At 48.4% G+C, this 24766-nt stretch overlaps 1 protein-coding gene across 1 annotated transcript in view; it reads right to left on the bottom strand.

Moving 5' to 3' along the window:
• The window catches only part of LOC127587151 (carcinoembryonic antigen-related cell adhesion molecule 5-like), a 244103-nt gene that overhangs the window by 12928 nt on the left and 206409 nt on the right, over nt 1-24766 (bottom strand). Inside the window, exons 10-12 of the mRNA XM_052045344.1 lie at nt 4525-4577; nt 4183-4239; nt 1469-1512 (exon numbers count right to left, since the gene is read on the bottom strand). Of these exons, the coding sequence (XP_051901304.1) occupies nt 1469-1512; nt 4183-4239; nt 4525-4577 (154 nt within the window). The remainder of the gene's footprint in view (nt 1-1468; nt 1513-4182; nt 4240-4524; nt 4578-24766) is intronic.

Genomic DNA, 24766 nt, shown 5'->3' with positions numbered 1-24766 from the left:
CTCAATGATTCTGGAACAGCCTCTTCCCCTCTACCATCAGATTTCTGAACGGTCCATGAACCCATGAACACCACCCCGTTATTCCTTTTTTTTCCACTATTTGTTTATTTTGTAATTTAAAGTGATTTTAATTCTGTCCTGTACTGCTGCCGCAAAACAACAAATTTCATGCCATATGTCAGTGAGAATAAACCATTACGCGAACTTGACAACATTCTCTTAATGTCCCCAGATTTTCAGGCTGTGTTTTGACCCTTGGCCCAGCAGCTACGGTGCCCACCGTAACTTTCTGCCTGTTTCTCTTCTCCCTTTTGTTGACATTCTCAGGGAAATGAGGCGGGAAATTGAATTGCATCCAATTTGGAAATCAAAAGATTACCTTGTGCCCTCTACCAGGAAGTGAGCAGGAGTTAGAACTCACTTATTTAGGCCTAGGTGAGTAACTGTGGTAGGTTTTGTGGACAGTGCAGCCACTGTGCACCGGTGGTGGAGGGAAGGAGTGTTCAGTGGGGTGCCTATGGAGCAGGATGCTTTGTCTCAGACGGTGTCGAGCTTCTCGAAAGTTGTAGGCAGCCACACTCACCCAGGGAAGTGGGGAGTGTCCCGTCACATTCCTGGTGTGTAGACGGGGGAGAGACCCTGGGGTGTCAGGAGGTGAGTCACTCCCCACAGGATCCCCATCCTCTGACCTGCTCTGTGGTTGGTCTGGTTGAGTTTCTGGTCAGTGGTTCACCCCCCACCCCCACCCCCCACCCCCAGGAAGTTGACAGTGGGGGTCTGGGCGATAGGAACACCATTGATTGTCGAGGGGAGGTGGTGAGACTCCCTCCTGTGGGAGACGGTCACTGCCTGGCACGTGTGTGTGTGAGGTGAATGTTACTGCCCACTGATCAGCCCGTGTCTGAGCGCTGTCTTGGTCTTGTTGAGTGCAGGTATGGGTATTTCCTTTCATTTTCTGTAGAGTTTGCCCCTATTTCAGAGTCAGGCTTCTTGCCCTCTATTAGGAGTAACACGCAGTTCACAATGGGCAAAGGACGGCAGGGTTAATTCCCAAGAGGTGAGCTCGGACAACAGGCTGGAAGTTACACCAAAGCCACACTTCAATTTGATATTTATTCAATCCATAAAATCTAAACTCCTCAGTTGAGATTTGAACTCAAGATCACCAGGCAGTCCCTAACATTGTAGCCGAGTAACTTAACCACAAGGCTACCCCACCCTCAGGTAGCAAGAGCGTTACTTCTTCCCGTAACCCAGAGTCAATAGCATTGCCTTTGTCACCACTTCAGTTGGCATTGCTTAACGCCGTTCGGGCTCGGAGATAACCCTGAACTTTCATCAAAGCTGCTGTTAAGTAACATGGGGAACTTCAACTTGTATCATAGTCTCCTTTCCTTATCACAGTTGAAATATTCCAGCATTCTGATCGCCAATGGTCTCAGAAACAAACGAGTTATAATTCTTTTACCTGTGGAGGTGCTTGGTTCGCCCCATTGCTAGATGGCTCCGGTTCTGTAAAGACAAAACGAAACAGACACAGTGTTAGTCCGAACACCAGTCAAGGTAATCTGGGTTAGCAGAACTTCCTATTTCCCCCCTCAAACCAGGAGCCATCCATCTCAGATGGAGAATAGCGGGACTCAAAGGGTTGGGGTCAATGTTCTTCGATACAATTACTTCTCAATAAGGCATGCCAAAGATCAAAGAGGCGTCACTCTCTCATCAGCTCCTTCTCTGGAACATAACGGATCTACAACCAACTTGGGGACATCCCTGCAGATCTGGTTAGAATTGGAAGTGATATCAAGAGGTATTCATGAGCCTATTGCTGATAGTGGAGGCAATTGGTAATCCCCCTGTCGGTCAATCTCTGTTAGCGATTAACATTGATTTCAGGCTCCGAATTTGCTCGGGGATATCCTTCACGTATTCTATTCTACTTGGAGCAATATCCCTGCGTTTACGGGGAAAACTTGTTGTTGTTTTTATCTCTTTAAGGTAACTGTTTCCTGAGTAAATGGTCAAGCAATAGGAAACATGTCCCGGCCGGCCCAACCTCCAATTCATTGGCTGCCACAATGTTTTCAATAAACACTCTGTAAGAAATCTTGGAATTGATTCAAACAGTTAAAAGAGAATATACTTAACACTCCTCCGACATCACCATCCTTAAAACATTGCTTTGATCATTTCTTAGTGTTTAACTAAATCCACCAATCTTGCTGAAGATTTGATAATTTTACAACATTACACAACATTTATTAGCAAGTTTCCACAAGTCGCTTTTGAGTTTGAAGGGCGTATTCTGTGAAGAGAAATCTACAGAAAAAGTTCTAAAAACAGCGTCAAGCCAACTCACTTTCTGTGGTTTTACCGTATCTGTTCCTACAGAGGGAAAATGAACAACTAAATGGTTTGCTGGTGTGTTATTTCCCTCCACGTCTGGGACACATTATTGCGATGGACTTTCACAATGTTACCAACAACACAAATAACATCGCACCTTGCAAGCACTTGGCTTGGGACAAGAATTTTGTTGGGGGTGGTGCTACCTCCAATCAAAACAGAGGGACGTCGGTGGTCATTGGCAAAGTCAAGGCACTCAGAAGTGGCAGAGGGCAAATTATAGCCCAGGCAGTGTGGAAGTAATTGGGCAATCCTCCTGCTGAACAACCCACTGCCCACAAGCTCGCCAACATTTTATTACCATGAGCCAAATTCTGGCGTGCGTTCCTGAGATGAATGTGGTTTGGGATCTAGGAGTCAACGAGGAACTTGCTACAGGACAGACAAACTTCACACCCCAGCTTGCTGCCTTCCCATCCTCCAATCACACCCACCAGGCGCCTTTGGTAAAGAGAGTTATGTAAGCTTCGATGGAGGGTGCTGTGCAAAGGCGCACAGTGGCGCCCCGGGTAGATCTGCTGCCTCAGAGCTAAAGGGACCCAGGTTCGATCCCGTACTCCAGCACTGTGCGTGTGTGTGTGTGTGTGTGTGTGTTTGTGTGTGTTTATGTGTGTGTGTGTGGATTTTGCACTTCTCCCTGTGACTGCGAGGTATCCCCCAGGGGCTCCAGTTTCCTGCCACATCCCAAAGCCGTACAGTGTTGGTGGATTAATTGTCCTCTGTAAATTGACCCCCTTCCAGTGTGTGGCTGATGGGTGGGACCGGGGGGGGCGAGCGAGGGGGGGGCAAGAGTTGATGAGAATGTGGGGAGAATGAAATGGGACATGTAAATGGCTGGTCGGCGTGGACTTGGGCCGAAGGATCTGTTGTGGTGGAATGTTTATTGTTCCTGTTGTTGTATCCAGGCCTTCCAAATGCAACCCTTCCCAGAGGTTAATCAATGAGGAGCACCCTGAACATCTTCTTGGGAAGGCAGGTCGGAACTTCGCAGAAGATACCCATAAGTTGCACTGCCAACCCCACTTGTGTGGATACAATTCATCCTCTACATTGCCTGTGAGCTCCTTATGGTTGGCAATGGTCCCTGACAAAAACAACCAACCATTATTATTCGAGGAGCAAAGCAGAGTGATCCCTTGATGGAGACATCAGCTGAAGGAATGAGCAACACTTTCTTTACCTGTGGGATTAGGTAACCGTGTTAACACGGGCGTGAATTTCCATGTTTGGTCAACTTGGCTGCAGTCAAATAAATATCATTCACAACCAAGGCCAATGGAATAATACCTTCAGGCCACGCACGGGAGTCATTGGTTTTTGCATTGACTACCATTCAAGTGTAGAGTGGCAGACAGCTCTGAAGTTAATGTGCAAGCTTCCGCAACCAACAAATTGGGAAACTTTGGACTTTGAACGGGGAGAATGAACTTGCTTCTGTTCACTGCAAATAGGTAGCAATTCACATCACTATCTGGGCCAGTTCTGGACCCTACCTATTCAAACAGGACCAGAGGGAACTAAATCAAACAATAGTATATAAAGGCTGAGCGATAAAACAGGCGAAACTAACTGCAGCTGTGATTCAATCAAGAAATAAAACTGCCGGTTAATGAAACTGATGCACTCGTGATTTCACATCAATTCAAGCAAATTCACCATTTCCCAACAGGGAGTTTCTTCGCCATTTAACCCTTTGAGATGGAATTGGGGGACATTGTTTCCAAATGGACAGGCACATCAGGTAGAAATGAACACACTTTGGAGCAGAATACTTACTCGGCTGGTTGGGTTGTTTCCTTTCAACTGCAGCATACTCTGTTTGTGATGGTTGGACTGTTTCAAGAAATACAACAGAGCTTTGAGCTAAAGGCGCAGTGTCGGTGGAATTCAGTTGAGGTAGCGCCAAGCTTTCTGATGGGGTATGCGATTAGTTTATGTGCGAAGCACGACACAGGGTGATTGCAAAAAGGCGAGCTAATTTGATGCGGCGACAGGGCAAGGGTAAAAACTATAAGCTACAACGATTTTACTACTTTGTTAACGCAATTTAAAACATGCTGTTGAACAGTAAGTTCTGGAATTTGAAGCGAATAGCAAATGCCGGTCAGTTTTACTCACTGTTTGATGGTGAAGTCATTTTGGGATAACCTTTGTCGGATCCAGCTTTTAACCTAAGTAAATATTACACAACAGATCGGCCGCATGTTTCTGAGCTGAGTGGGATTTTTATAAAAATAATCTCGTCGGTTGCAGTCAAACAAATATTCACAACCAGAGCATGCCCGGCGTCTCTGAGATTGCACCGAGGACACCTGGATACAGGGGCAGCAGAGTCCAAAGATTGGTCAGGGCCCTACGTCCCGCACACTCGGAGATCACCGAATGGGGAAGGGTTCGGGAGCAGGATGAGGACGTTCGGCCCTTCCTGGCTATGGCGGCCACAGGAAGAGCAACTGAGTCTAATCCTCCGTGACCCATCTCTCCCTGTAGTCCTGGATTTGAAGGGCTCTTTAATTATTCTTCACGTTGGGAGAGGGCTCCCGACCACTCCCACCCGTTCAGGAAGTGGGTTCTAGACCCTCGCCGTCCCTCGGCTCTCCTCACTCCCTCTTTAACCTCCGCCCCCCCACCCAATTATTTTCAATCCACACCCCTCACTTCCTGTCTGGCCTACTTGTGCGTTCATACGCAGGGATTCACAATCCATTCAACCTCCCTTGTTCTGAGGAAAACTTGCCCGAGGCTAAACTGAGGCTCCTGATCCTCTGGCCCTCCCACGTCCTGTCCATCCTACACTGCACCTCCCCGCCCCCGCCCCCCCCCCCCCCCCCCCCCCCCCCCCCCCCCCCCCCCCCCCGGATACTCTCTGGTCACCGTGCATCCTCCCTGAAGTCACTGCAGGGTACAACCACCCAGCTGTGTCCCAACCCTGGCAGGCTTATCTCTCTGCCCCTGGAGTCCCAACCAGCACAGGCAGCACAGTGCAGCCACAAGTCCACTGCCAATTCTTGCAATGCTTCCTGCTTCTGGACAGATGTTAAGCAAACTGACGGCCACCGGGCTCTCCAACTAAATGCAAATGGTATTGGGCACCAGACCAGTGGGGACGCTTCCTCAGAGATAACAGCTAACTCTGGAAAACCGCTGCAACACCTTCCTCCCATTTTATGTACATCTGTCACGCACAATTCGGAATATCTTCATGACATTTGAGGTAGATGTTGCCGTAGAACAGATAAACACACAGACACACACTCACAGATAAACACACAGACACACACATGGTCACACATAGACACTCACACAGACACACATATACACACACACAGATACACACCGTCACACACAGACACACACACACACACACACACACACAGACGCAGACACAGAAACACACACACACACACACACAGTTTCCAGAGAAAAAAACATGAATGACAAAACAGTCCACATGGATGGGCCCAAATCGGAACGGCACAGGAAGGGAGGGAGCTGGTGATCTCAGACACTCAGAACTGGTCTTTCAGGTTTTTCTGTTTCGTTTGGTCACCAGAGCATTTGTACGATGGAAATGTGACGCTTAAACAAAGTGCGTAAATGCGGCGGAGTTGAGCTGAAGCTGATGTCATTTCGAAGAACTAAATTCACTGAACCGGACTACGTGGGAGCTGCCGTTCGACCCATTGTGCTCATGCTAATCCGGAAGTGTGGCGACACTTGCGGGCTGTCCCCAGAACACTCTACGTAAAAGATGCTTTTCACTGTGCTTCGACCTACATGTGACTAATAAAGATATCTTATCTTATTTTAATCCCCGGTTGAGCAATCAGTATCGTTGCCCTGACAGTGAATCTCTCTTCCAGATTAATGTCCCGAGTAACATTGTTCCCACCCCGCTCCGTCAGTCTGGAACAGTAGAGCACAGGAACAGGCCCTTCGGCCCAAGGTATCTGTGCCCGCCGTGCTCTCAATCCAAACTAATCGTATCAGCCTGCACAAGGTCCATATCCCTCCAATCCCTGCCTGTTCTTGTGCCCGTCCAAAAGCATCTTAAATCCCTCTATCATATCTGCCTCCACCCCCACCCCTGGCAGCACATTCCAGGCACCCACCGCTCTCTGTGTAAAAAACTTGCCCCACACATCTCCTTTGAACTTTCCCCTCTCACCTTAAATCTATGCACTCCAGTATTTGACCTAGGGAGCAGATTTTGGTTGAATGTGTTCAACTGCTTTCAGGTATCCTACATTTTATTAAGTAATCATATTTAAGACATCTTGCTCGTTTGACTTTTATCCGTTTCTCAACATTTTTCTGAGCAACATTCACGTCATTCAAAGCAGTTGACAGTTGGCTAAACCAAAGCTGGGTGGATTAGCCGGCTGTCAAAGTCTTTCTTATTGTTTGGTGGGTTGGAGTTTATTCTGTGTCCTAAAGTCATAGAGTCATACGCAACAGAAACAAGCCCTTTGGCCTAACTCGTCCATGCTGGCCAGGTAGCCTATCTAAGTTAGTCCCATTAGGGGGATATTAATTTGGCCCATATCCCCCTAAACCTTTCCTATCCATGTGACTGTCTAAATGTCCAACTTGCCCCTCAGGTTACCTTTAAATCTTTCCCCTCTCACCTTAAACCTGTGTCCTCTAGTTTTAGACTCCCCAACCCTGGGAAAAAGGCTGTGACCATCCACCTTATCTGCAGCTCATCGGGGGATTGGGAAAGCGGAACTAACTTGGTTCACAAACAGCAGCGAGTATGAAGTCGTAGGAATACTTGTGGTGCCAGGTACTGTTTTCCTAACTGGGATAAACATACCAGAGTAAACACTAGTTATCAACTCCCCACTCAGAAAGCAGGAAACAATGTTCATATAAGGCTTTCATTTAGTCGGGGACATGTTCGGAGAATGTGAGTCATGTGAAAATTAACACCTTGCAGATACTGGAAGTCTGAAATAAGTACCAAAGAACGCTGCCAACAATCAGTTCTGTGGAAAAGGAAACAACTTACATTTCAAGGTCATGATGAAGTGTCCCAGACCTTCAATTGTTAACTGTTTCTCCTTCCACAGACGCTACCTGATCTGTTGAGTGTTTTCAGCGTTCTCTTATTCGACTTAGTTGATGATGTTTCGGTAGATTAGAGAAGAAGTACTTTCATTTCTATAGCATTGTGAAAACTCATAGGTACACAAGGAGGCTCCTCTGAAGTATACCCACTGTTATATCCTGGCGGATATTGCAGCCAAATTTCTGCACAAGTTCCAAAAAGCCAAATGTGATAATGTGCTTCATTATCTGCTTCTGAGTTGCCTATCGTAGAGCCATGGAGTTACACAACATAGAAACCTGCCCGATGAGTCCATGCCCACATCATGCCAGTTCATACTAAGCCCACTTGCCTGCATAAATTCCATCTCTCTCTATGCCCTGTTCATTCAAGTACCTGTCCAGATGCCTCTTAAATGTTATTACTGTTCCCGCCTCCATGACCTCCTCTGGCAGCTCATTTCAGATGCCAACTACTCTGCATGTGAAAAAAAACCCCTCAGATCCCATTTAAACTTAATCCCTCTACCCTTAATCCAATGACACCCTTACCATGGGAAACTGATCCTGGCTATCTATCTTATCCATGCCTCCATAATATTGGAGGTCTCCGACATGTCACCTCAGCTTCCTTGTCTCCAAGGGAAACAGACCCAGCCTATCCAGTATCTCCTTCAAACGTGCCCTCCGATCCAAGCAACATCCTTGTGAATTAGTTTCGGCACCTTCTCAAGTTCAATTACATCGTTCATGCAGTGTGGAGGCCAGAACTGCACACGGTCCTAACCAAGTGTGGCCCAACCAACCTCTTGTACAGGTGTCACATGACGCCCCAACCCTTGCACTCAGTGCCCCGACCGATGAAGGCCAGCGTGTCAGACACCTTCCTCACCACTCTGTCCACCTAATGTCGCCGCTTTCAGGGAACTATGTACTTGTACTCTCAGGTCTCTCTATTCAACAACACTCCCCAGGGCCCTGACGTCCACTGTGAAGGCAGGTTTTGAGCATTGACTATGTAGCAACTTCAGCAGTTGTCTCAGGAGGGGACACTTCAGAGGTATCATGGTAATTATGAGGGGGGAGATAGGGGACATAGGAATCCTGCTGATGTAGACAAGACAATAAGCACTAGACTGTCTCAAGGCCCACACAGAAGTCGGTTCAGATCTCTTCCACCCAGATTGTGCGCTAGGAACTTGTTTGGAAATTTAAAAAAAAAGCCCTCTGCCTTAATGCGTTCCTGAGACACAGATCCCCAATCATTTGCGGGGAGTCAGGAAGATGCTTCAAAATTTCCAGCAGTTCAGGAAGATGCGGATTAGAACAGAAAGTAAAACAACAGAGACGGCTGCGGACACGGAGGGGAAAACCGGTTCGGTTTCTGGGATCTGGGAAAGCGAACAAACAAGGTTTGTTCAGAGCGGTGGGGGACGGGCGGGTAGAGCCAAGTGATTGGCTAGAGGTTGTCCACGTGACACAATCCCTCCTGGCGCCGGCGAAGGGAGGGCAGTGAATTGTTCAGCACAGCAGATCTGTCGGAGGGACTGACGGTCGAGGGGAAGGAATGAGGCAAAAGAAGGAGACAAGGTACTGGGATTGTGCGATGCAGAACACCCGAAATACAACACAGATCAATACAGCACAGGAACAGGCCCTTCGGCCCACAATGTCTCTACTGAACACCATGCCGAATTAAACTGAATCCCTTCTGCCTGCACATGGCAGGTGTTCCTCCATTCCCTGCACATCCATCTGCCTGTCTAACAGCCTCTTAAACGCCACTATCGTATCTGCCTCCACCCCCACCCCTGGCAGCACATTCCAGGCACCCACCGCCCTCTGTGTAAAATAAAACTTGCCCCGCACATCTCCTTTGAACTTTACCCCTCGCACCTTCGACCCTGGGAAAAAGGTACCGGCTGTCTACTCTATCTGTGCCTCTCTTAAACCCATAAGCTTCTGTCAGGTCTCCCTCCAGCCTCCGCCGCTCCAGAGAAAACAGCCCAAGTTCGGCCAATCTCTCTTTATAGCTCATGCCCTCTAATCCAGGCAACGTCCTGGTGAACCTCTCCTGCACCCTCCCCTAAAGCCCCTACATCCTTCCTGTAACGGGGCAACCAGAACTGCACACAAATGAAAGAGAATGTTACAAATAGAGAAAAACTGAGTAAAATATACAACTGGATGATCTTACATCAGAAATGACCCGAGAGAGGCCCGGCAGCGGGTAGAGCCGCTACCTCACAACGCCAGACACCCGGGTTTGATACCGATCTCTCTCTCTCTCTCTCCCTCTCTCTCTCTCTCTCTCTCTCCTTCTGTGTGTGTGTGTTTGTGTGTGTGTTTGTGTGTGTGTCAGTGTATGTGTGTGTGTGTTTGTGTGTGTGTCAGTGTATGTGTGTGTGTCAGTGTGTGTGTGTGTGTGTGTGTGTGTGTGTTGGGGGGGGGGGAGCTATGTGCGGCGACCTCGCACATCCCAGGTTTGTGCGGGAGAACAGGTTAATTAGCAGCTGTAACTTTCACAAGTGCAGGTGAGTGGTCGAACCTGGGCGGTGGGGGTGGGTGGGGGGCTGTGTGTGAAGAATAAAGTAGGTCCACAGTGAATGGGCGCTTGGTGCAGACTTGTTGGGCCGAAGGGACTGCTTATGAGCTACAACGAGTGCAGGTGAAGCGCTGAGCTTACGTTAGAGCGATGTGGATCTGTGGTTAAAGAAAGAGAACTTAGAGTGGGGTGCAGACTCGAAGTGAAATGGAACTGGAAGTTGATGACCACGTTTACAGGTGTTCTTCAGTGTGGTCACGCAGCCCGCATTTGGGTTTGCTGAGGTAGCGGGGACCACATCGAAAGCGTCGGAGGTACGTTAATCACTGCTTCACCTCGAAGGACTGGCCAACCTGAACTAATCCCTTCCGTCCACAACTCGTCCACATCCCTCCATTCCCTTCCTGTTAACGCTCCTGTCTAAATGCCTCTTGAACATTACTGCTGTATCTGCCTCCCACACCACCCCAGGCAGCGCGTTCCAGCCACCCACTACTCTCCGGGTAAATAATAATTTGTAAACTTTCACCTTAAAGTAATGCCCCTTGGTATTTGACATTTCCATCCTGGGAAACACAGCTCTGACCGTCTACCCTATCTCTGCCTCTCATGAATTTACATACCTCTAAGAGGTCTCCCCTCAGCCTCTGCCGCTCCAGAGAGAACAACCCAAGTTTGTCCAACCTCTCATAGTTTAAATCCTCTACTCCAGGCAGCATCCTGGTGAACCTCTTCTGCACCCTCTGCACGGCCTATGCATAATTCCTCTTAAATTTTGCTTTTGTATCTGCTTCCACCACTTCCCCCATCAGCGTGTTCCAGGAACCCCACCACCTTCTGTGTACAAACACGTCCCTCATAACCCTCCTTTAAACTTCCCCCTTTCACATTAAATGCATGCCCTCTAGTATTTGACATTTCCACCCTGGGAAAATAGACTTTGACCATCTACCCTACCTCTGCCTCTCATCATTTTATAAACGTCTATCACGTCTCCCCTCAGTGTCCACTGCTCCAGAGAAAACAACCCAATCTCTGCTGATGAGGTGAAAGGACAGGTCTTGCGTCTCCATGGTTCCATGGGAAGGTGCTGTGAGGACTGAGTGCTGGAGGGGAGGGAAGAGCGCATCAGTGAGCTGCAGAGGAAGGCTGAAAATGCACAGGAGGGCAGGAGTGGTCCGTTGGTGGAATCTCAGTGAAGGTGGCAGAAGTTTGGGATGGTCCGTCGAATGTGGAGGGTGGTGAGATGGAGGGTGAGGACAAGGGGACAAGGGAAAGGTGTTCGGCACACTTGCCTTCATCGGTCAGGGCACTGAGTACACGAGTTGATGCATCATGTTATAGTTGTACAATATGTTGGTGAGACCACATCTGGAGGACTGTGTTCAGTTCTGGTCACCCAGCTATAGAACTGGTGTCATTAAACTGGAGAGGGTGCATGAAAGATTCACGGAGGTGTTACCGGGACTGGAGGGCTTGAGTTACAAGGAGAGACTGGATAGGCTGGGACTGTTTTCCCTGGCACGAAGGAGGCTGAGGGGTGACCTTATATGTTTATGGCGTAGATAAGGTGGATGGTCACAGTAATTTTCTCAGGGTAGGAGAGTCTAAGACTAGAGGGCGCAGGTTTAAGGTGAGAGGGGAAGGCTCTGAAGAGGACCTGAGGGGTAGGTTTTTCACACAAAGAGGGTGGTGAGTATATGGGATGAGGTCTCCGAGGAAGTGGTCGAGGTGGGTCCAACCACAATGTTTTAAAGGCACTTGGACAGCTCCATGGATGGGAAAGGTTTGGAGGGATCTGGGCCAAACAGAGACGAATAGGACTAGCTCAGGTTGGCACCTTCGTTGGCATGGAACTGCTTCCCTGTTGTATAATTCTGTGACGCTGTGACTATCTGCCCAGGTATTTGAGGTCAGCTCTGATAGATAGGATGAAAACAAATGGAATGAAATTTTGATGATCCAAGTGGATATTATCTTAATTTAGAAATGTGATCTCAAAGCAATAACCTAACTGGGAGGGGAGGAGGGAGAGGGAAATCAGGGCATCTCACTTCCTCATATCCATGCCAGACCCGGCTTCGTGTGAGGAATAGCCAGTGGTACTGACGGCGGAGTAATCGTTAAGCAAAAAGCTCAAACGCCACCCTGGTAAAACTTAATATTTACGATTAAACAAGCTTGGATGAAAAGCTGATTTATGAAGTTGTGAGCAGGAGTGAGGGCAAGAATTTGGGGCAGCCTTCCCTTGATCGAAGGAGGTCTGCTGTTGCTTCTGCGTCTATATGTGACTCCAGACCCAAAGTTACTGACTCTTCTCCGAGGCGGTCGAGGGGTTAGCAAGGACTAGCAATGAGTGGCCTCCTTTAAATCCCACGCATGGATCTGTTCACAGATCATAGCAAGGCGGCGTGGCTACAGCCAGCAAAGATCAGTTGACAAATTTTAAACATGTTGGGAAAATGCTACGGCCCCAGAACTCCCTGACATGCACTCCCTCTGTGGTGAGCCCAGCAGTCAACCGCCAAGGAATCTGTAACTCTCAACAGCGGGGATTTATCAGAGTCAATGGTGGGGAGGCTTGCTTGCCCAGTTCAGCAAGGAAACCAGCCTCCCCTCCACTGACTCTGTCTGCACTTCCCGCCGCCTCAGGAAAGCAGCCAACATCACCAAGGACCCCTCCCACTCCGGTCATTTTGTCTTTTCTCCCCCCATCGGCAGAAGTTACAAAAGCCTGAAAGCACGTAGCCCAGGCTCGAGAACAGCTTCTATCCCGTTGTATAAGACTATTGAACAGTCCCACAGTGTAATAAGATGGACTCTTGTCCTCACAATCTACCTCGTCATGGCCCTTGCACCCTACTGTCTGCCTGCATGCACTTTCTCTGTAACTGTGACACTTTATTCTGTCTTTTTACTACCTCGATGTTTATAGAAGGAATGATCTGTCCGGATGGCACGCAAGCAACGTTTTCCCCCGTATCTCGGTACATGTGTCAATCATAAACCAATAGCAATTGCTTGTTTCATTGTTTCATTAAGATATAAACCAGTCCATTTGGTCTATCAGCTGCAGGGGATTTCCCACAGCCGCGCCCTTCCAGTTATTTCCCTGTAACCCACTCTCTTCAACAGTCTGAACAGACTGCCTACTTACACTGTGGGGTAATTTACCTTCGGGTAACACAGGTCTCGGGTAAAACTGAGCAACCCGGATGGAACTCAGGCGGAGAACGTGCAGCGTACACACACACACACACACACACACACACACACACACACACACACACACACACACACACACACACACACACACACGACACACTGCCCCCCCCACACACACACACACACACACACACACTGCCCCCACACACACACTCCCACACACTCTCACACTCACTCTCTCGTGCATACACACATACGCAGACACACTCACACATACCCCCACACACAGACTCTTTCTCACACACACATAATCACACACTCTCTCTCGCGCACACACACACTCATGCAGACACACATTGAGAGTCTCTCTCACACACACAAATACACACACACTCAGTCACACTCTCACACACTGAGACTCCCTCTCTATCACACACTCACACTCATACAGACAGACACACACTCAGACTCACTTACACACAGAAACACACACACACACCCTTAGACAGGCAGACACACTCAGACTCTCTTACATAGACAGACACAGACAGTCTGTCAGACACACACACACACACACACACACACACACACACACACACACACACACACACACACACACACACACACACACAGAGCAACGAGGGCACGATGGGAGCCCGCCCTTATATCGCCACACGCCCTGAAAACTCGGCGGATGTGGCAGTCCGACTGTCAAAACAACATCGAACCAGCTGGACCCTTCACTGGAACAACACCCATTGCCGGAGGAACTCAACGTGTTGAGCAGCATCTGTGGTGGGGGGTGGGCTGGGGGAGCGGAGTGGGATGATGGAGGAACCGCTGACAATTCCTCCCCCTCCCCCTCCCCCACAGATGCTGCTCGGCTCGATCAGCTGAGTCCCTCCCGTAGATTGTGTCTTGCTGCAATTCTGACCTCGGCTGCCGTCTGTGGGGCCGAAGGGTCTGTTTCTGTGCTGCACGCCTCTGTGGCTCTATGACTCACCATCGTGCACTTGTTTAGATAATTTAACATCAAAACCTTCGGCTAAGTAATGATGGGGAGTCGGCACTATTAACTCACCGAAACAAGAATGGACTACTTCAGCTACACGGGGCGTTGAAGCCGCCTCGTCGTAGACCAATTTCACGTGATAACAATGTGACCTCAAGAATAGGAGATTGGGATACCTCCAGCTAACTGTCAGTGAGGGCCAGCAGAGGTGCAGGGCTAGAGACGACATTGGTGGCCGAATGCACGACGTTTCAACATTCCCTGGAGCTGGACTTAACCACACCAGGTGTTTACTGTTGATGACTTGTCGATAATTACAGGTTAGAAGCCTAATTGTTGGGAATTCAGCAATGATTATTTTATATTTAGCATTCTGCTGCAGGAGCGCTACCAGTCAATGTTTGTCAAGTGCCCTGACTGTCGACGAGCTCCCTGAGAGCAATGGCAGTGACTGAGATGGTTCTCAGCGGGGGGTGGCTGAGGGTTGGTCGCGGAGGCGGATCTCAGGCGAGCTGCGAATAGGTTACTGGGGTATTGACCTCTCTGTGGTAGCCGGCATTGGTAGACGGGCCGCGTAAGGAGGATAGACTCCCTTTCCTGGAGGGTCTGAGTGTCGGCGGAGATAGGTCCTTCGGCCCAACGAGTCTGTGCCGATCACCAAGCACCCATCTGTACCAATCCCAGTTGGTTATTGCAGGAAGGTTGGGGCTTCGAGGTAGGGAGGTGTGATAAATTACTACAGTGTTGGCGAGGCCACGCCAGCGGTGATGGGCACAGGTTGGCGCCATTTGTTTAAGGGGAGACTGACATTTGGAAGCAGCTGAGAGGAGATTCATCGGCAGTTCCTGGGGTGAGAGGCTTGTCTGTAGAATTTGTGTTTATGTTCTCTGGGGTAATGAAATATAGAGGAACGACCTTACTGAAACATCTCAGACCCTGGGGGCATAGGACAGGGACGATGTGGAAGTTTAGCCCAGAGGGAGAGCCTCAATCGAGGGGACAGTGTTATAGGATCGGGGGGGGGGGTGTCTCTGTCATTTAACACTGAGGGGGTGGGTACTTCTGGCAGAGGGTGGGGAATCTCGGGAGCTCTGCCCCGGAGGAAGGTGGAGGAATGGGGCTGATTAAAGAGGGAGGGAGGTATATGTTTGGGAGATCGGTGGGAGGGCAGATTGAGGGAACTGGGACAGAAGGGTAGATGAATGATGGTATTGAGTGCTAGGGTAGGTTGGAGGGGCCGACTGGCCGACTCCTGCTGCTATTTCCTGCTGTTCTTGCTCACCTCCACATCCGTATCAACTCTTCCCCCCACATAATCTGCCTCCACCAACACACCAGGGGTGACGCACGCTGACTATAACTCACCGTTGGGATGTGGGAGAAAACCCACCCGGTCACAGGGAGAATGTGCAACCCACCCCCTTCCCCCAAGACAGCGCCCGAGGTCGGGTTCGAACCCGGGTCGCCGGCGCTGCGAGGCAGTGGCTCTACCTACTGCGCCCCTTGGTGATTCGCAGTCACTCAGGGCCTTCAAAGTGTGAAATCCCCCACACGGACCGCAGCGGTCCAAGGAGGTGGCTCACCCCCACCCTCTCAAGGGGCGACCAGGGACGGGCGATAAATACCGGCCTTTCCTTTACACCTATATCGTGTATATTAAAGCAAACTCTTAGTACGCTACAGTGTTGGAAGAAACTCACACGGAATCTCTTGAAGGGACCGATGTGAACTCTGGGCATACAGCGGAAAGCAAAGTTATTTGTAATAAGGCGGTGTAACGTTACGACCGACCCCACCTGACCCCTACGCGGTATTAATTGGATCCGTGTCCGATGGAAGGGAGCAGAGGTTCTCGACAAAACACCAGAACGATGACTGACCGACAGACACAAGATGAGTGAGGTTAGAGCAGAACTCGTAACACTGAACAACGTGTGAAATTCACTGCAGAAACACGGGCCACGCAGACCAACACGACATATGACACAAATGGTAACCGTGCAACAAATCTTTGGTTGCTTTAGGACATCAGGCTTTGGATAGAACGCGCAGAGAAAGTTTGAATGAAAGGTATTTACCTGCTTCCTTGTGTCTTGACGAACCAGGCAACTGCTGCAGCCACAAGACACACTCCAGCAACTGAGCCAATCACAATCCCGGCTATCGCCCCACCTGACAAACCACGTGGAGCGGTTGCCGTTTTCTCTGCAAATGAAGATAACAAGACAATGAGACGTGATCCAGGGGAATATCACAAAGTGAATTAAACAGATTCTTCTGTTGTGATTGCTTTTGATACCCAGGATTTGAGTTTTATTCCAGTTTTAAATAACAGAAAATGAAATGTCACCTGGATAGAGAGTCGCAGAGTCTTCGGCCTAACCAGTCCATGCTGACCAAGATTCCCACTTGAACTAGTCCTATTTGCCCAAGTTTGTCCCATATCCCTCTAAACCTTTCCCATCCATGAACCAAGTGCCCTTTCAATGTTGTCAACGTAACCTGCGTCACCCACTTCCTCTGGCAGCTCGTTCCGTTTACCGGCCACCCTCTGCGTGAATATGTCGCCCATCAGGTTCCTATTAAATCTCTCCCCTTAAATCTGTGTCGTCCAGTTCTTGATTCCCCAACCCTGGGAAAAAGGAGATGTGCATTCACCCTATCGATGCCCCTCATGATGGTATACACCTATCTGGTCTATCTGGAAAATTATTATATATTAATTAACCCATATATTGCAGGGAATAGCTGGATTTGCTTTTGAATTTGCTTTTTCTTTAAGAAGCTCAGATGTTCCTTCCAGAACACGCGTGCTGTCCAGCGCCCACCCCGCTTGCGTGTGGGGAACACGGCTCAGTGGGGAGGATGGTTAAAATGGGGCAGAAATGGGGCGCAAAGAAAAAGGCGAAAAAGATTACATGCAAGAACATTTGCCAATGAAATGCTGAGCCTGAACTGCTCTGTAATTGCGAATGGGGTAGAGAACACGGAACAGTACAGCACAGGAACAGGCCCTTCGGCTCATACTATCTCTGCCCACAATGATGACAATTTAAATTCCACATCTGCCAGCACACGATCTATATCGCTCTGTACCCTACCTCTTTATGTGTCTGTCTAAATGCCTCTTAAACGCTTCTACCGTGTCCGCTTCCACCGGTTCCAGGAACCCACCACTCTCCGTGTAAAAGATCTGTCCTGCACGTCGCTTTTAAACTCCACTCCCCCCTTAAAGCCATGGGCTCTGGTGTTGACATTTTCACCCTGGGAAAAAGACTGACTGTCTACTCAATCGCTGCCTCTCATAATTTTATAGATCTCAATGAGGTCTCCTCTCAGCCTCTGCCGCTCCAGAGAAAACAATCCAAGTCTGTCCAACCTCTCTTTGTATCTCATGCCCTCTAATCCAGGCAGCATCCTGGTGAACCTGTTCTGCACATTCTCCAAAGCCTCCACACCCTTCTTGTGATGGGGCGAGCAGAAATGCACACAATACCCCAAGTGCGGCGTGACCAAAGGTTTATACAGCTGCGACGTGACTTCCTGACTCCTATGCTCAACGCCCCGACCGATGAAGGCAAGTATGACGTGCGCTTTTTGCCCCACTGTCACGAACCAGCAACAAAAGAAACACACTGAGCATGATTTAGTGTTAAAAACTATTTTATTAATCACTACTTATGATAATACGTAAAATAAAAGTAAAAATGTTAGTATGTTAGACTTCAAAAATGTTAAACTTTGAACGTTAACCCCAAAACTAAACTCTTCGTGTGTGTGTGTGTGTGTGTGTGTGTGGCAAAGTCCCAAACTCCAAGTTCAGGAATGGTTCTTAAAGTTCAGTTCCGCAAGCCATAAGGTGAAACATGAGCAAGGGCTTCTTCAACAACCACCGTTGTCAGAAGATAAGACATAGACGTAGAGAAACATAGAGAGAGTAAATACGAAATCCAAATGTTCCACGATGGAACCCCAGCGACACTTCAGTGTTTACTCGGTAGTGACTTCTTCACCCTGAAAAGCATCCGAATCGTGGTCGTCCACACATAAATACCTGTTTCCTTCTACAGGTCAGCAACAAAGTGAACTCCACCGGATTACTTCCAACTTCCATACATGGATTTCAGTGGCAGACACAGTTACAGTTTCTCATCCATCGATAGAGAAAACTAGCAGGCTGGTGTCTCTCTCCCTTCTCTCTCTCTCTCTCCTTCTCTCCTCTTCTTCTTCTGACTTCTTCAACAACGTCATTACGTCCTTTATCTTCTATTGACGTAAGCACGCCCCCCACACACATACACACACACACACTCTCTATCTTAAAGGGACTTTCACTGAGTTCATAACACCACCCTATCTACTGGTGTTGCCACTTAATTGGCCTCTCACTCACACGTGGGAACCTACTGACGTCGACTTTTGTCACACACAAAATACCCCCCAATTCACAACAGTTGTCGACAGAAATGTGCCTGCCTTTACTGGGAGAAGATGCCGCAGTTTCCAATGTATATTCTGTCCCTGACTTTGCTTGTGTGTTTTGCTGCGCGGCGGAAGAAACATAGGAAGCGAGAGAAGGCCATTCGACCCTTCAGACTGCTCCGCCCTCCCATGGCATTATGGCAAAACCCCAAACTCTAAATACAATGAAGGAGCTCTGCTATTGTTTCATCAAATGTCACAATATCAACCCAAGGCCCTTGGAGTGCTGTCTACAGTTCTGGTCACCCTGTTATAGGAAAGACGTGGTTAAACTGGAAACAATGCAGAGAAGATTTACCAGGATTTTGCCAGGACTCGAGGGGCTGAGTTGGAGGGAGTGGTTGGGCAGGTTGGGTCTTTATTCCCTGGAACATAGGAGAATAAGGGGCGACCTTACAGTAGTGCTTAAAAGTTATGAAAGGCATAAATACTGTAAGGTGGACGGTAACAGTCCTTTCCCCAGGGCAGCGGAGTCCAAAACTAGGGGCATAGGGTCAGGGTGAGAGGATAAAGATATAAAACGGATCCGAGGGGCAACTTTTTCACGCAGAGGGTGGCGAGTATATGGATGGAGCTGCCAGTGGTTGATGCAGGTACAATAGTATCATTGAAGAAGCACTTGGATAGGTATATGAAGGGGCGCAGCTTGGAGGGATATGGGCCGAATGCAGGAAATTAGGACTAGCTGGGTGGGCACCACGGCCGACAGAGACTGGTTGGGTCGAAGGGCCTGTATCCGTGCTGTGTTGTTCTATAACTCTACAACTCTAAGGACACTAGAATAAAGTCGTACTGCAAAACTTCTGATTGCAAAATAAAAAAAAAGAAATGCTGATCTGAAATAGTAACTGAAAATCCTGTCAACGTTCACTCTGTTTCTCTCCCCACAGCCGCTGCCTGACCCGCTGGGTGTTTACTGCGTTTTCTGTTTATATCTCTGTTTTGCAACTTGCCTGAATATTTGTTTCGTTTTGAAACGCGCAGCTGGGGAGCAGCAGGAGCGACAGAATGGGAAAGAGAAAATATTAGAGAAACTCAACAGTTGAAGCAGCATCCATGGAGAGAGCAAATGTTGACTTTGACGGATTCTCTTCCAACAGGGGCCGCCTGACCTGACAAGATTTTACAGCATTTTTTCCGTTTTTATTTCAGCATCTGCAGTTCCCTGAAACCAATATTCTCCTGCAGAATTCGGAGAAGTTTCTTTCCGCACTCATGGTTACACAAGTCATACAGTCATTGCTATGCAGAGGAAGGACCAGTCGGCCCATCGAGTCCGTGCTGGCTCTCTGGAGAGTGATCCAACCTGTCACATTGACCTGTTCTATCCAGGGAGGCTGACAGTCTATTTCTTTCACGTGTTGGTGTTATTTCCTTTTGCAATCATGGATTTTCTCCTCTCTCGCCGCACTTGTAGGCAGTGAGTTCCGAGTCAGCCGTAAAACAGTTCCCTCACACATTCCGCCTGCATTTCTTGTGTCCCGAATCCTTCGACAACCAGGCGCCGAGAACAGCCCATTCCCATTCTACACATCCGGCAAATCTCCACTCAGCCAGCTTTGTTGCTCGGGAGACAAAGCCAGCATCACATGGTGTGGCAACTGCTCTGCCCGGGACCGCAAGAAACTGCGGAGAGTTGTGGATACAGCTCAGCACATCACGGAAACTAGCCTCCCCTCAGTCTACACTTCTCTCTGCCTCGGCAAAACAGCCAACATAATCAAAGGCCCCACTCACCCCGGACATTCTCTCTTCTCCCCCTCCCATCAGGCAGAAGATACAAAAGCCTGGAAGCACGTACCACCAGGCTCACGGACAGCTTCTATCCCGCTGTTATAAGAGTATTTACGGTTCCCTGGTAAAATAAGATGGAATCTTAACCTCACAATCTACTTCGTTATGACCTTGCACCTTATAGTCTACCTGCACTGCACTTTCTCAGTAACTGCAACATTTTACTCAGCATTCTGTTATTGTTTTCCGTTGTACTACCTCATTGCACTGTGTAAGGAATTTGTCTGTACGAACGGTATGCAAGACACGTTTTTCACTGTATCTCAATACAAGTGATAATCGTAAATTAATTCCAATTCCAATTCCAATTCTCCGCTCTAGCTCTGGAGCTGAAGTGCCTGACCCCTGGGCGCACACTGGCAGATCTCCACTGCAGGTTTTCAAGGACCTTCACACCCTTTCTGGACACCAAAATTGTGGGCTGACCAGGATTTTGTGAAGCATTAATACAATTCCCTTTCCTTTGTACTCAATATTTTCTTTCTGAAGCTCTGGATCCCAGACTTTCTTAGTAATTCGAACCATCTTCAGAGAGTCCATTCAGAACTCTGGGTCACCTTCAGGGAGGGACATCAGACAGTGGAACAAACCGATGAAGCACTGGTTCGCATTTGGGTTTTGAAAAGAATGACTCTACTGATGGGAAGAGTGAGTACTCCAGTTAGTCACTTGTGTACAGTTTGGGTCACCCTGTTATAGGAAAGCCGTGATTAGACTGGAACGAGTGCAGAAAAGATTTACAAGGATGTCGCTGGAACTAGAGGGCCTGAGTTATAGGCAGAGGTTGGCCAGTCTGGGTCTTCATTCCTTGGAACGTAGGAGAATGAGGGGCGACTTTATAGAAGTGTTTAATAATATGAGAAGCAAAGATAAGGTCGACGGTAACAGTCTTTTCCCCAGGGTAGAGGAGTCCAGAACGAGGGGGCATAGTTTGGGGTGAGAGGGGAAAGATGTAAAGGAGACCTGAGGGGCAACGTTTCACGCAGAGGGTGGTGAGAATATGGAACGAGCTGCCAGAGGAAGTGGTTGGGGCAGGTACAACATGATCATTTAGGAAGCTCTTGAATAGGTACATGGAGAGGCGGGACTTGGAGGGATATGGGCAGAATGCAGGGAATTGGGACTAGCTGGAGGCACCGGGGTCAGTAAGGACTGGTTGAGCCGAAGGGCCTTTATCCGTGCTGCATTGCTCTATGACTCTATGACTCTAGTTGGGTAATACCACGGTCAATCAAGCACATATATTCGGTGCCTATCCCCCACTTACTGCCCTATTAATGACAATTACCATGCCTTTGTTAGAACAAGTTTCTGCAGTTTATCCGTAGGTTTTGCATCGGCCGATCTTTAAATATTTACTTGATAAGTTGACTTTGCTTGTGCTTTTGAGTGTGGTTTGTAGAAAATGACGTCCACTCCATGCACTCCAGCTATACCTCTCGCTGCCTTGGTGAAGCAGCCAGCGTAATCAAAGACCCCACCACCCGGTTCAATCTCTCTTCTCTCTTCTCCAGTCAGGCAGAAGATACAGAAGCCCGAGGGCACACACCACAAGACTTAAGGACAGCTTCTATCCCACGGTGATAAGACTATTGAACGGTTCCCTTATACGATGAGATGGACTCTTGACCTCACAATCTACCTTGTTTGACATTGCACCTTATTATCTACCTGCAATGCACTTCCCTGTAGCTGTGACACTTTACACTGTATTCTGTTATTGTTTTACCCTGTACTACCTCAATGCACTCTGTACTACCTCAATGCACTGTGTAATGAATTGATTTGTACGAATGGTATGCAATAAAAGTTTTTCACTGAACCTCGGTACAAGTGTCAGTAATAAACCAATACCAATACCAATAGCTTGATAAACGCAGCTCATCCCAGCTCTATCTAACTGACAGTCATATGCCGAGCCATTTCTCCGTCACTGGCTGGCTTGGGCATGCCAAAAGACACTCGTTTACTTAAAAGACATTTCGGATAGTATCCTGATATTTCAGATAAACTTATAACATTCTGTTATATTTTGTGACGTCTACCAACTTCAAGTGTGACAGACAAGTGAGGAACTGACATTAATCACAAACCATTGTTGTGAATTCCTGTCAGAAAGGCACAACAGGTATAACTCGCGAGGCAATTATTCCTGTCTTCACGCACAGAGAATGCCTCAGCCCCATTACAGTCCAAGTTCAAACAACTCTTCCAATTCCTGCTTTTATTTTCTTGTGGCAAAGGAATGCCAACAAGAAGGAATTTAAAACACTCCCGGCCACAATTATTGGGAGGTCCTTGAAATCCCAAAACATATCAAACCAACGCAAGTGGGACACTCGGCCCTCTGTGTCGGCTCTATCTCTTGGTAGTGACATCACATCAGTCCCACTCGTACAATCATACCTCGCGGGCCTGCATATTATTCTCTCTCCAGCGCCGCTCCAATTCCCATTTGAAGGCTCTGTGTTTCCAACACGTCCTCGGCCCCTCTCCGGAGACAATGAGTTCATCACCGCCACACTCTGCATAAATAACTTCTCCTTCACACCCTGCGCAAATGTTGCTAAATATTCATTTGTCCGTTCTAGCGCTGGAGCTGAAATCGCTCCCCCCCACCCACCCCCGGTACCGCTGCGAGAAATCACTCTCCCGCTCTCTGCGGAACAGTAACATCCGTCCTAAAGTGCGGCGAGTGGACCTGGGTGCAGTATCCCCGTTGTGACCTGCAGATTGTACACGATACATGTGGCCGACTAACCGCGCTCTCACTGTGCGCTGCCGCCACAGTGTTGAAGCACATGTCCATCGCTGTCCTTCCGTCCCTCAGTTTGCCTGAAGACAAGGGGTAAATGTCTTCACCCGCTTATTTGGGTTTAACTGAACTTTATGAAAATGGGACCCTAAAAGCCGCAGATGCTAGAAACCTGAAATAAAAAGAGGAAATCCTGGAACCAGTTAACCGGCCAGGCAGTGTCCGTGGAGAGAGGAACAGTCAACGATTCAAGTCGAAGACCCTCCCCCAGAACTGGTCGAGGAAGCTCGTCAGGGCCATTTTATCTCCCTGTCGGTTGATGGTCCATTTCACCTTTGTTGGCCCCGTTACTGCTTCCTCCATTTCCCCGCCCTGGGTTGGGATCTTCGACGTGAAACGTTAACTGCGTTTCTCCTTCCACAGACGCTGCCCAACCCACTGAGTGTTTCTAGCGTTCTCTGTTTTATCCCAGCACTTTCCGTGACTCAAACTGCTCGAACTGGCTCCAACACAGGCTTGTTCGGTATGTCCGGCAGCTGATTTTCATTCACAAAGGGTTTGTTATCTTTAACTTCGCGAAGTTAAGTTATTACTACCCAAGGTTCTGGGTGTTGAGAAACATTCCCGCTTCTCAAAACTCCAGAGACTCCCGTTCACAACAGGCAGCGCTGTAAAACAAAGTTCTCATTGCTTAAAACGGCTTCGAGCGGCCCCGCTCAGAAGTCCGGACACGGTAAGTCCCTCAGTTATTGAAGCAGCGAAACAGACACGGCTCTCCGTTTATTGTCGCCGACTAGTTTCACTTGTTCTTGAGTTACAAAAGCTTTGGCAAAAATGAAATGTAACCTTGTCCACTGTGGACGTAACCGAGGATGTTAAATTAACGGGAACCTGGCGAAAAAGTAAACCCCTTTATACCCTTTGTCGTGGCTGATCCTCTCCTCCACGTTCAATGTCCCTGACAACAATGAATCTTTTCTTTTCCTCTGATGAGCAAATGAGAGAGAAGAGGAGTGCGCGAAAGTTGGAAAATAAAATCGGTGAGAACTGAATTAAATCGATCAAAGCGGAATATGGACAGAAATATTTACTTACCCCGTGCGGTGACCTCGACAGTGAGGTTGCTGCGTTTCATGGTTACGTTGTTATAAACCTCACAAGTATAATTCCCACTGTCAACCGAGCTGACTGTCTGGATGGTGTACTGCTGCCCTGTCTGTAGATGATTTGTCGCATTGTACCATTTATATTCGCCACTGGGGACTGACTGGGCAGAACAAGTTAATGTTAGAGGTAAACCAATATCTGCCACAAATGGACCCTGCGGCACAATTCTGACGTTGTCTGGGCCATCTACAAACAGAAATCGAGAAGGTATTTCCTTTCTGTAATCAGTAATATCAAACGCAAACTAATGTTCTGAGCAGCCTGCGTACTTACAGTTCACTTGCACGTAGATTGCTGTACTGCCGCTGTTGTAATCATTGCTTACGGTACAGTTAAATGTTCCTGTGTCAGTTCTCTTAACACGGGTTATGGTCAGATTTGCTTTATCTGA

The sequence above is a fragment of the Pristis pectinata genome, chromosome 39 (assembly GCF_009764475.1).
Source record: "Pristis pectinata isolate sPriPec2 chromosome 39, sPriPec2.1.pri, whole genome shotgun sequence".
NCBI classification, from domain to species: domain Eukaryota; kingdom Metazoa; phylum Chordata; class Chondrichthyes; order Rhinopristiformes; family Pristidae; genus Pristis; species Pristis pectinata.
Note: the sequence above shows the minus strand (reverse complement) of the source record. Positions and strands in the feature narration are given on the sequence as shown.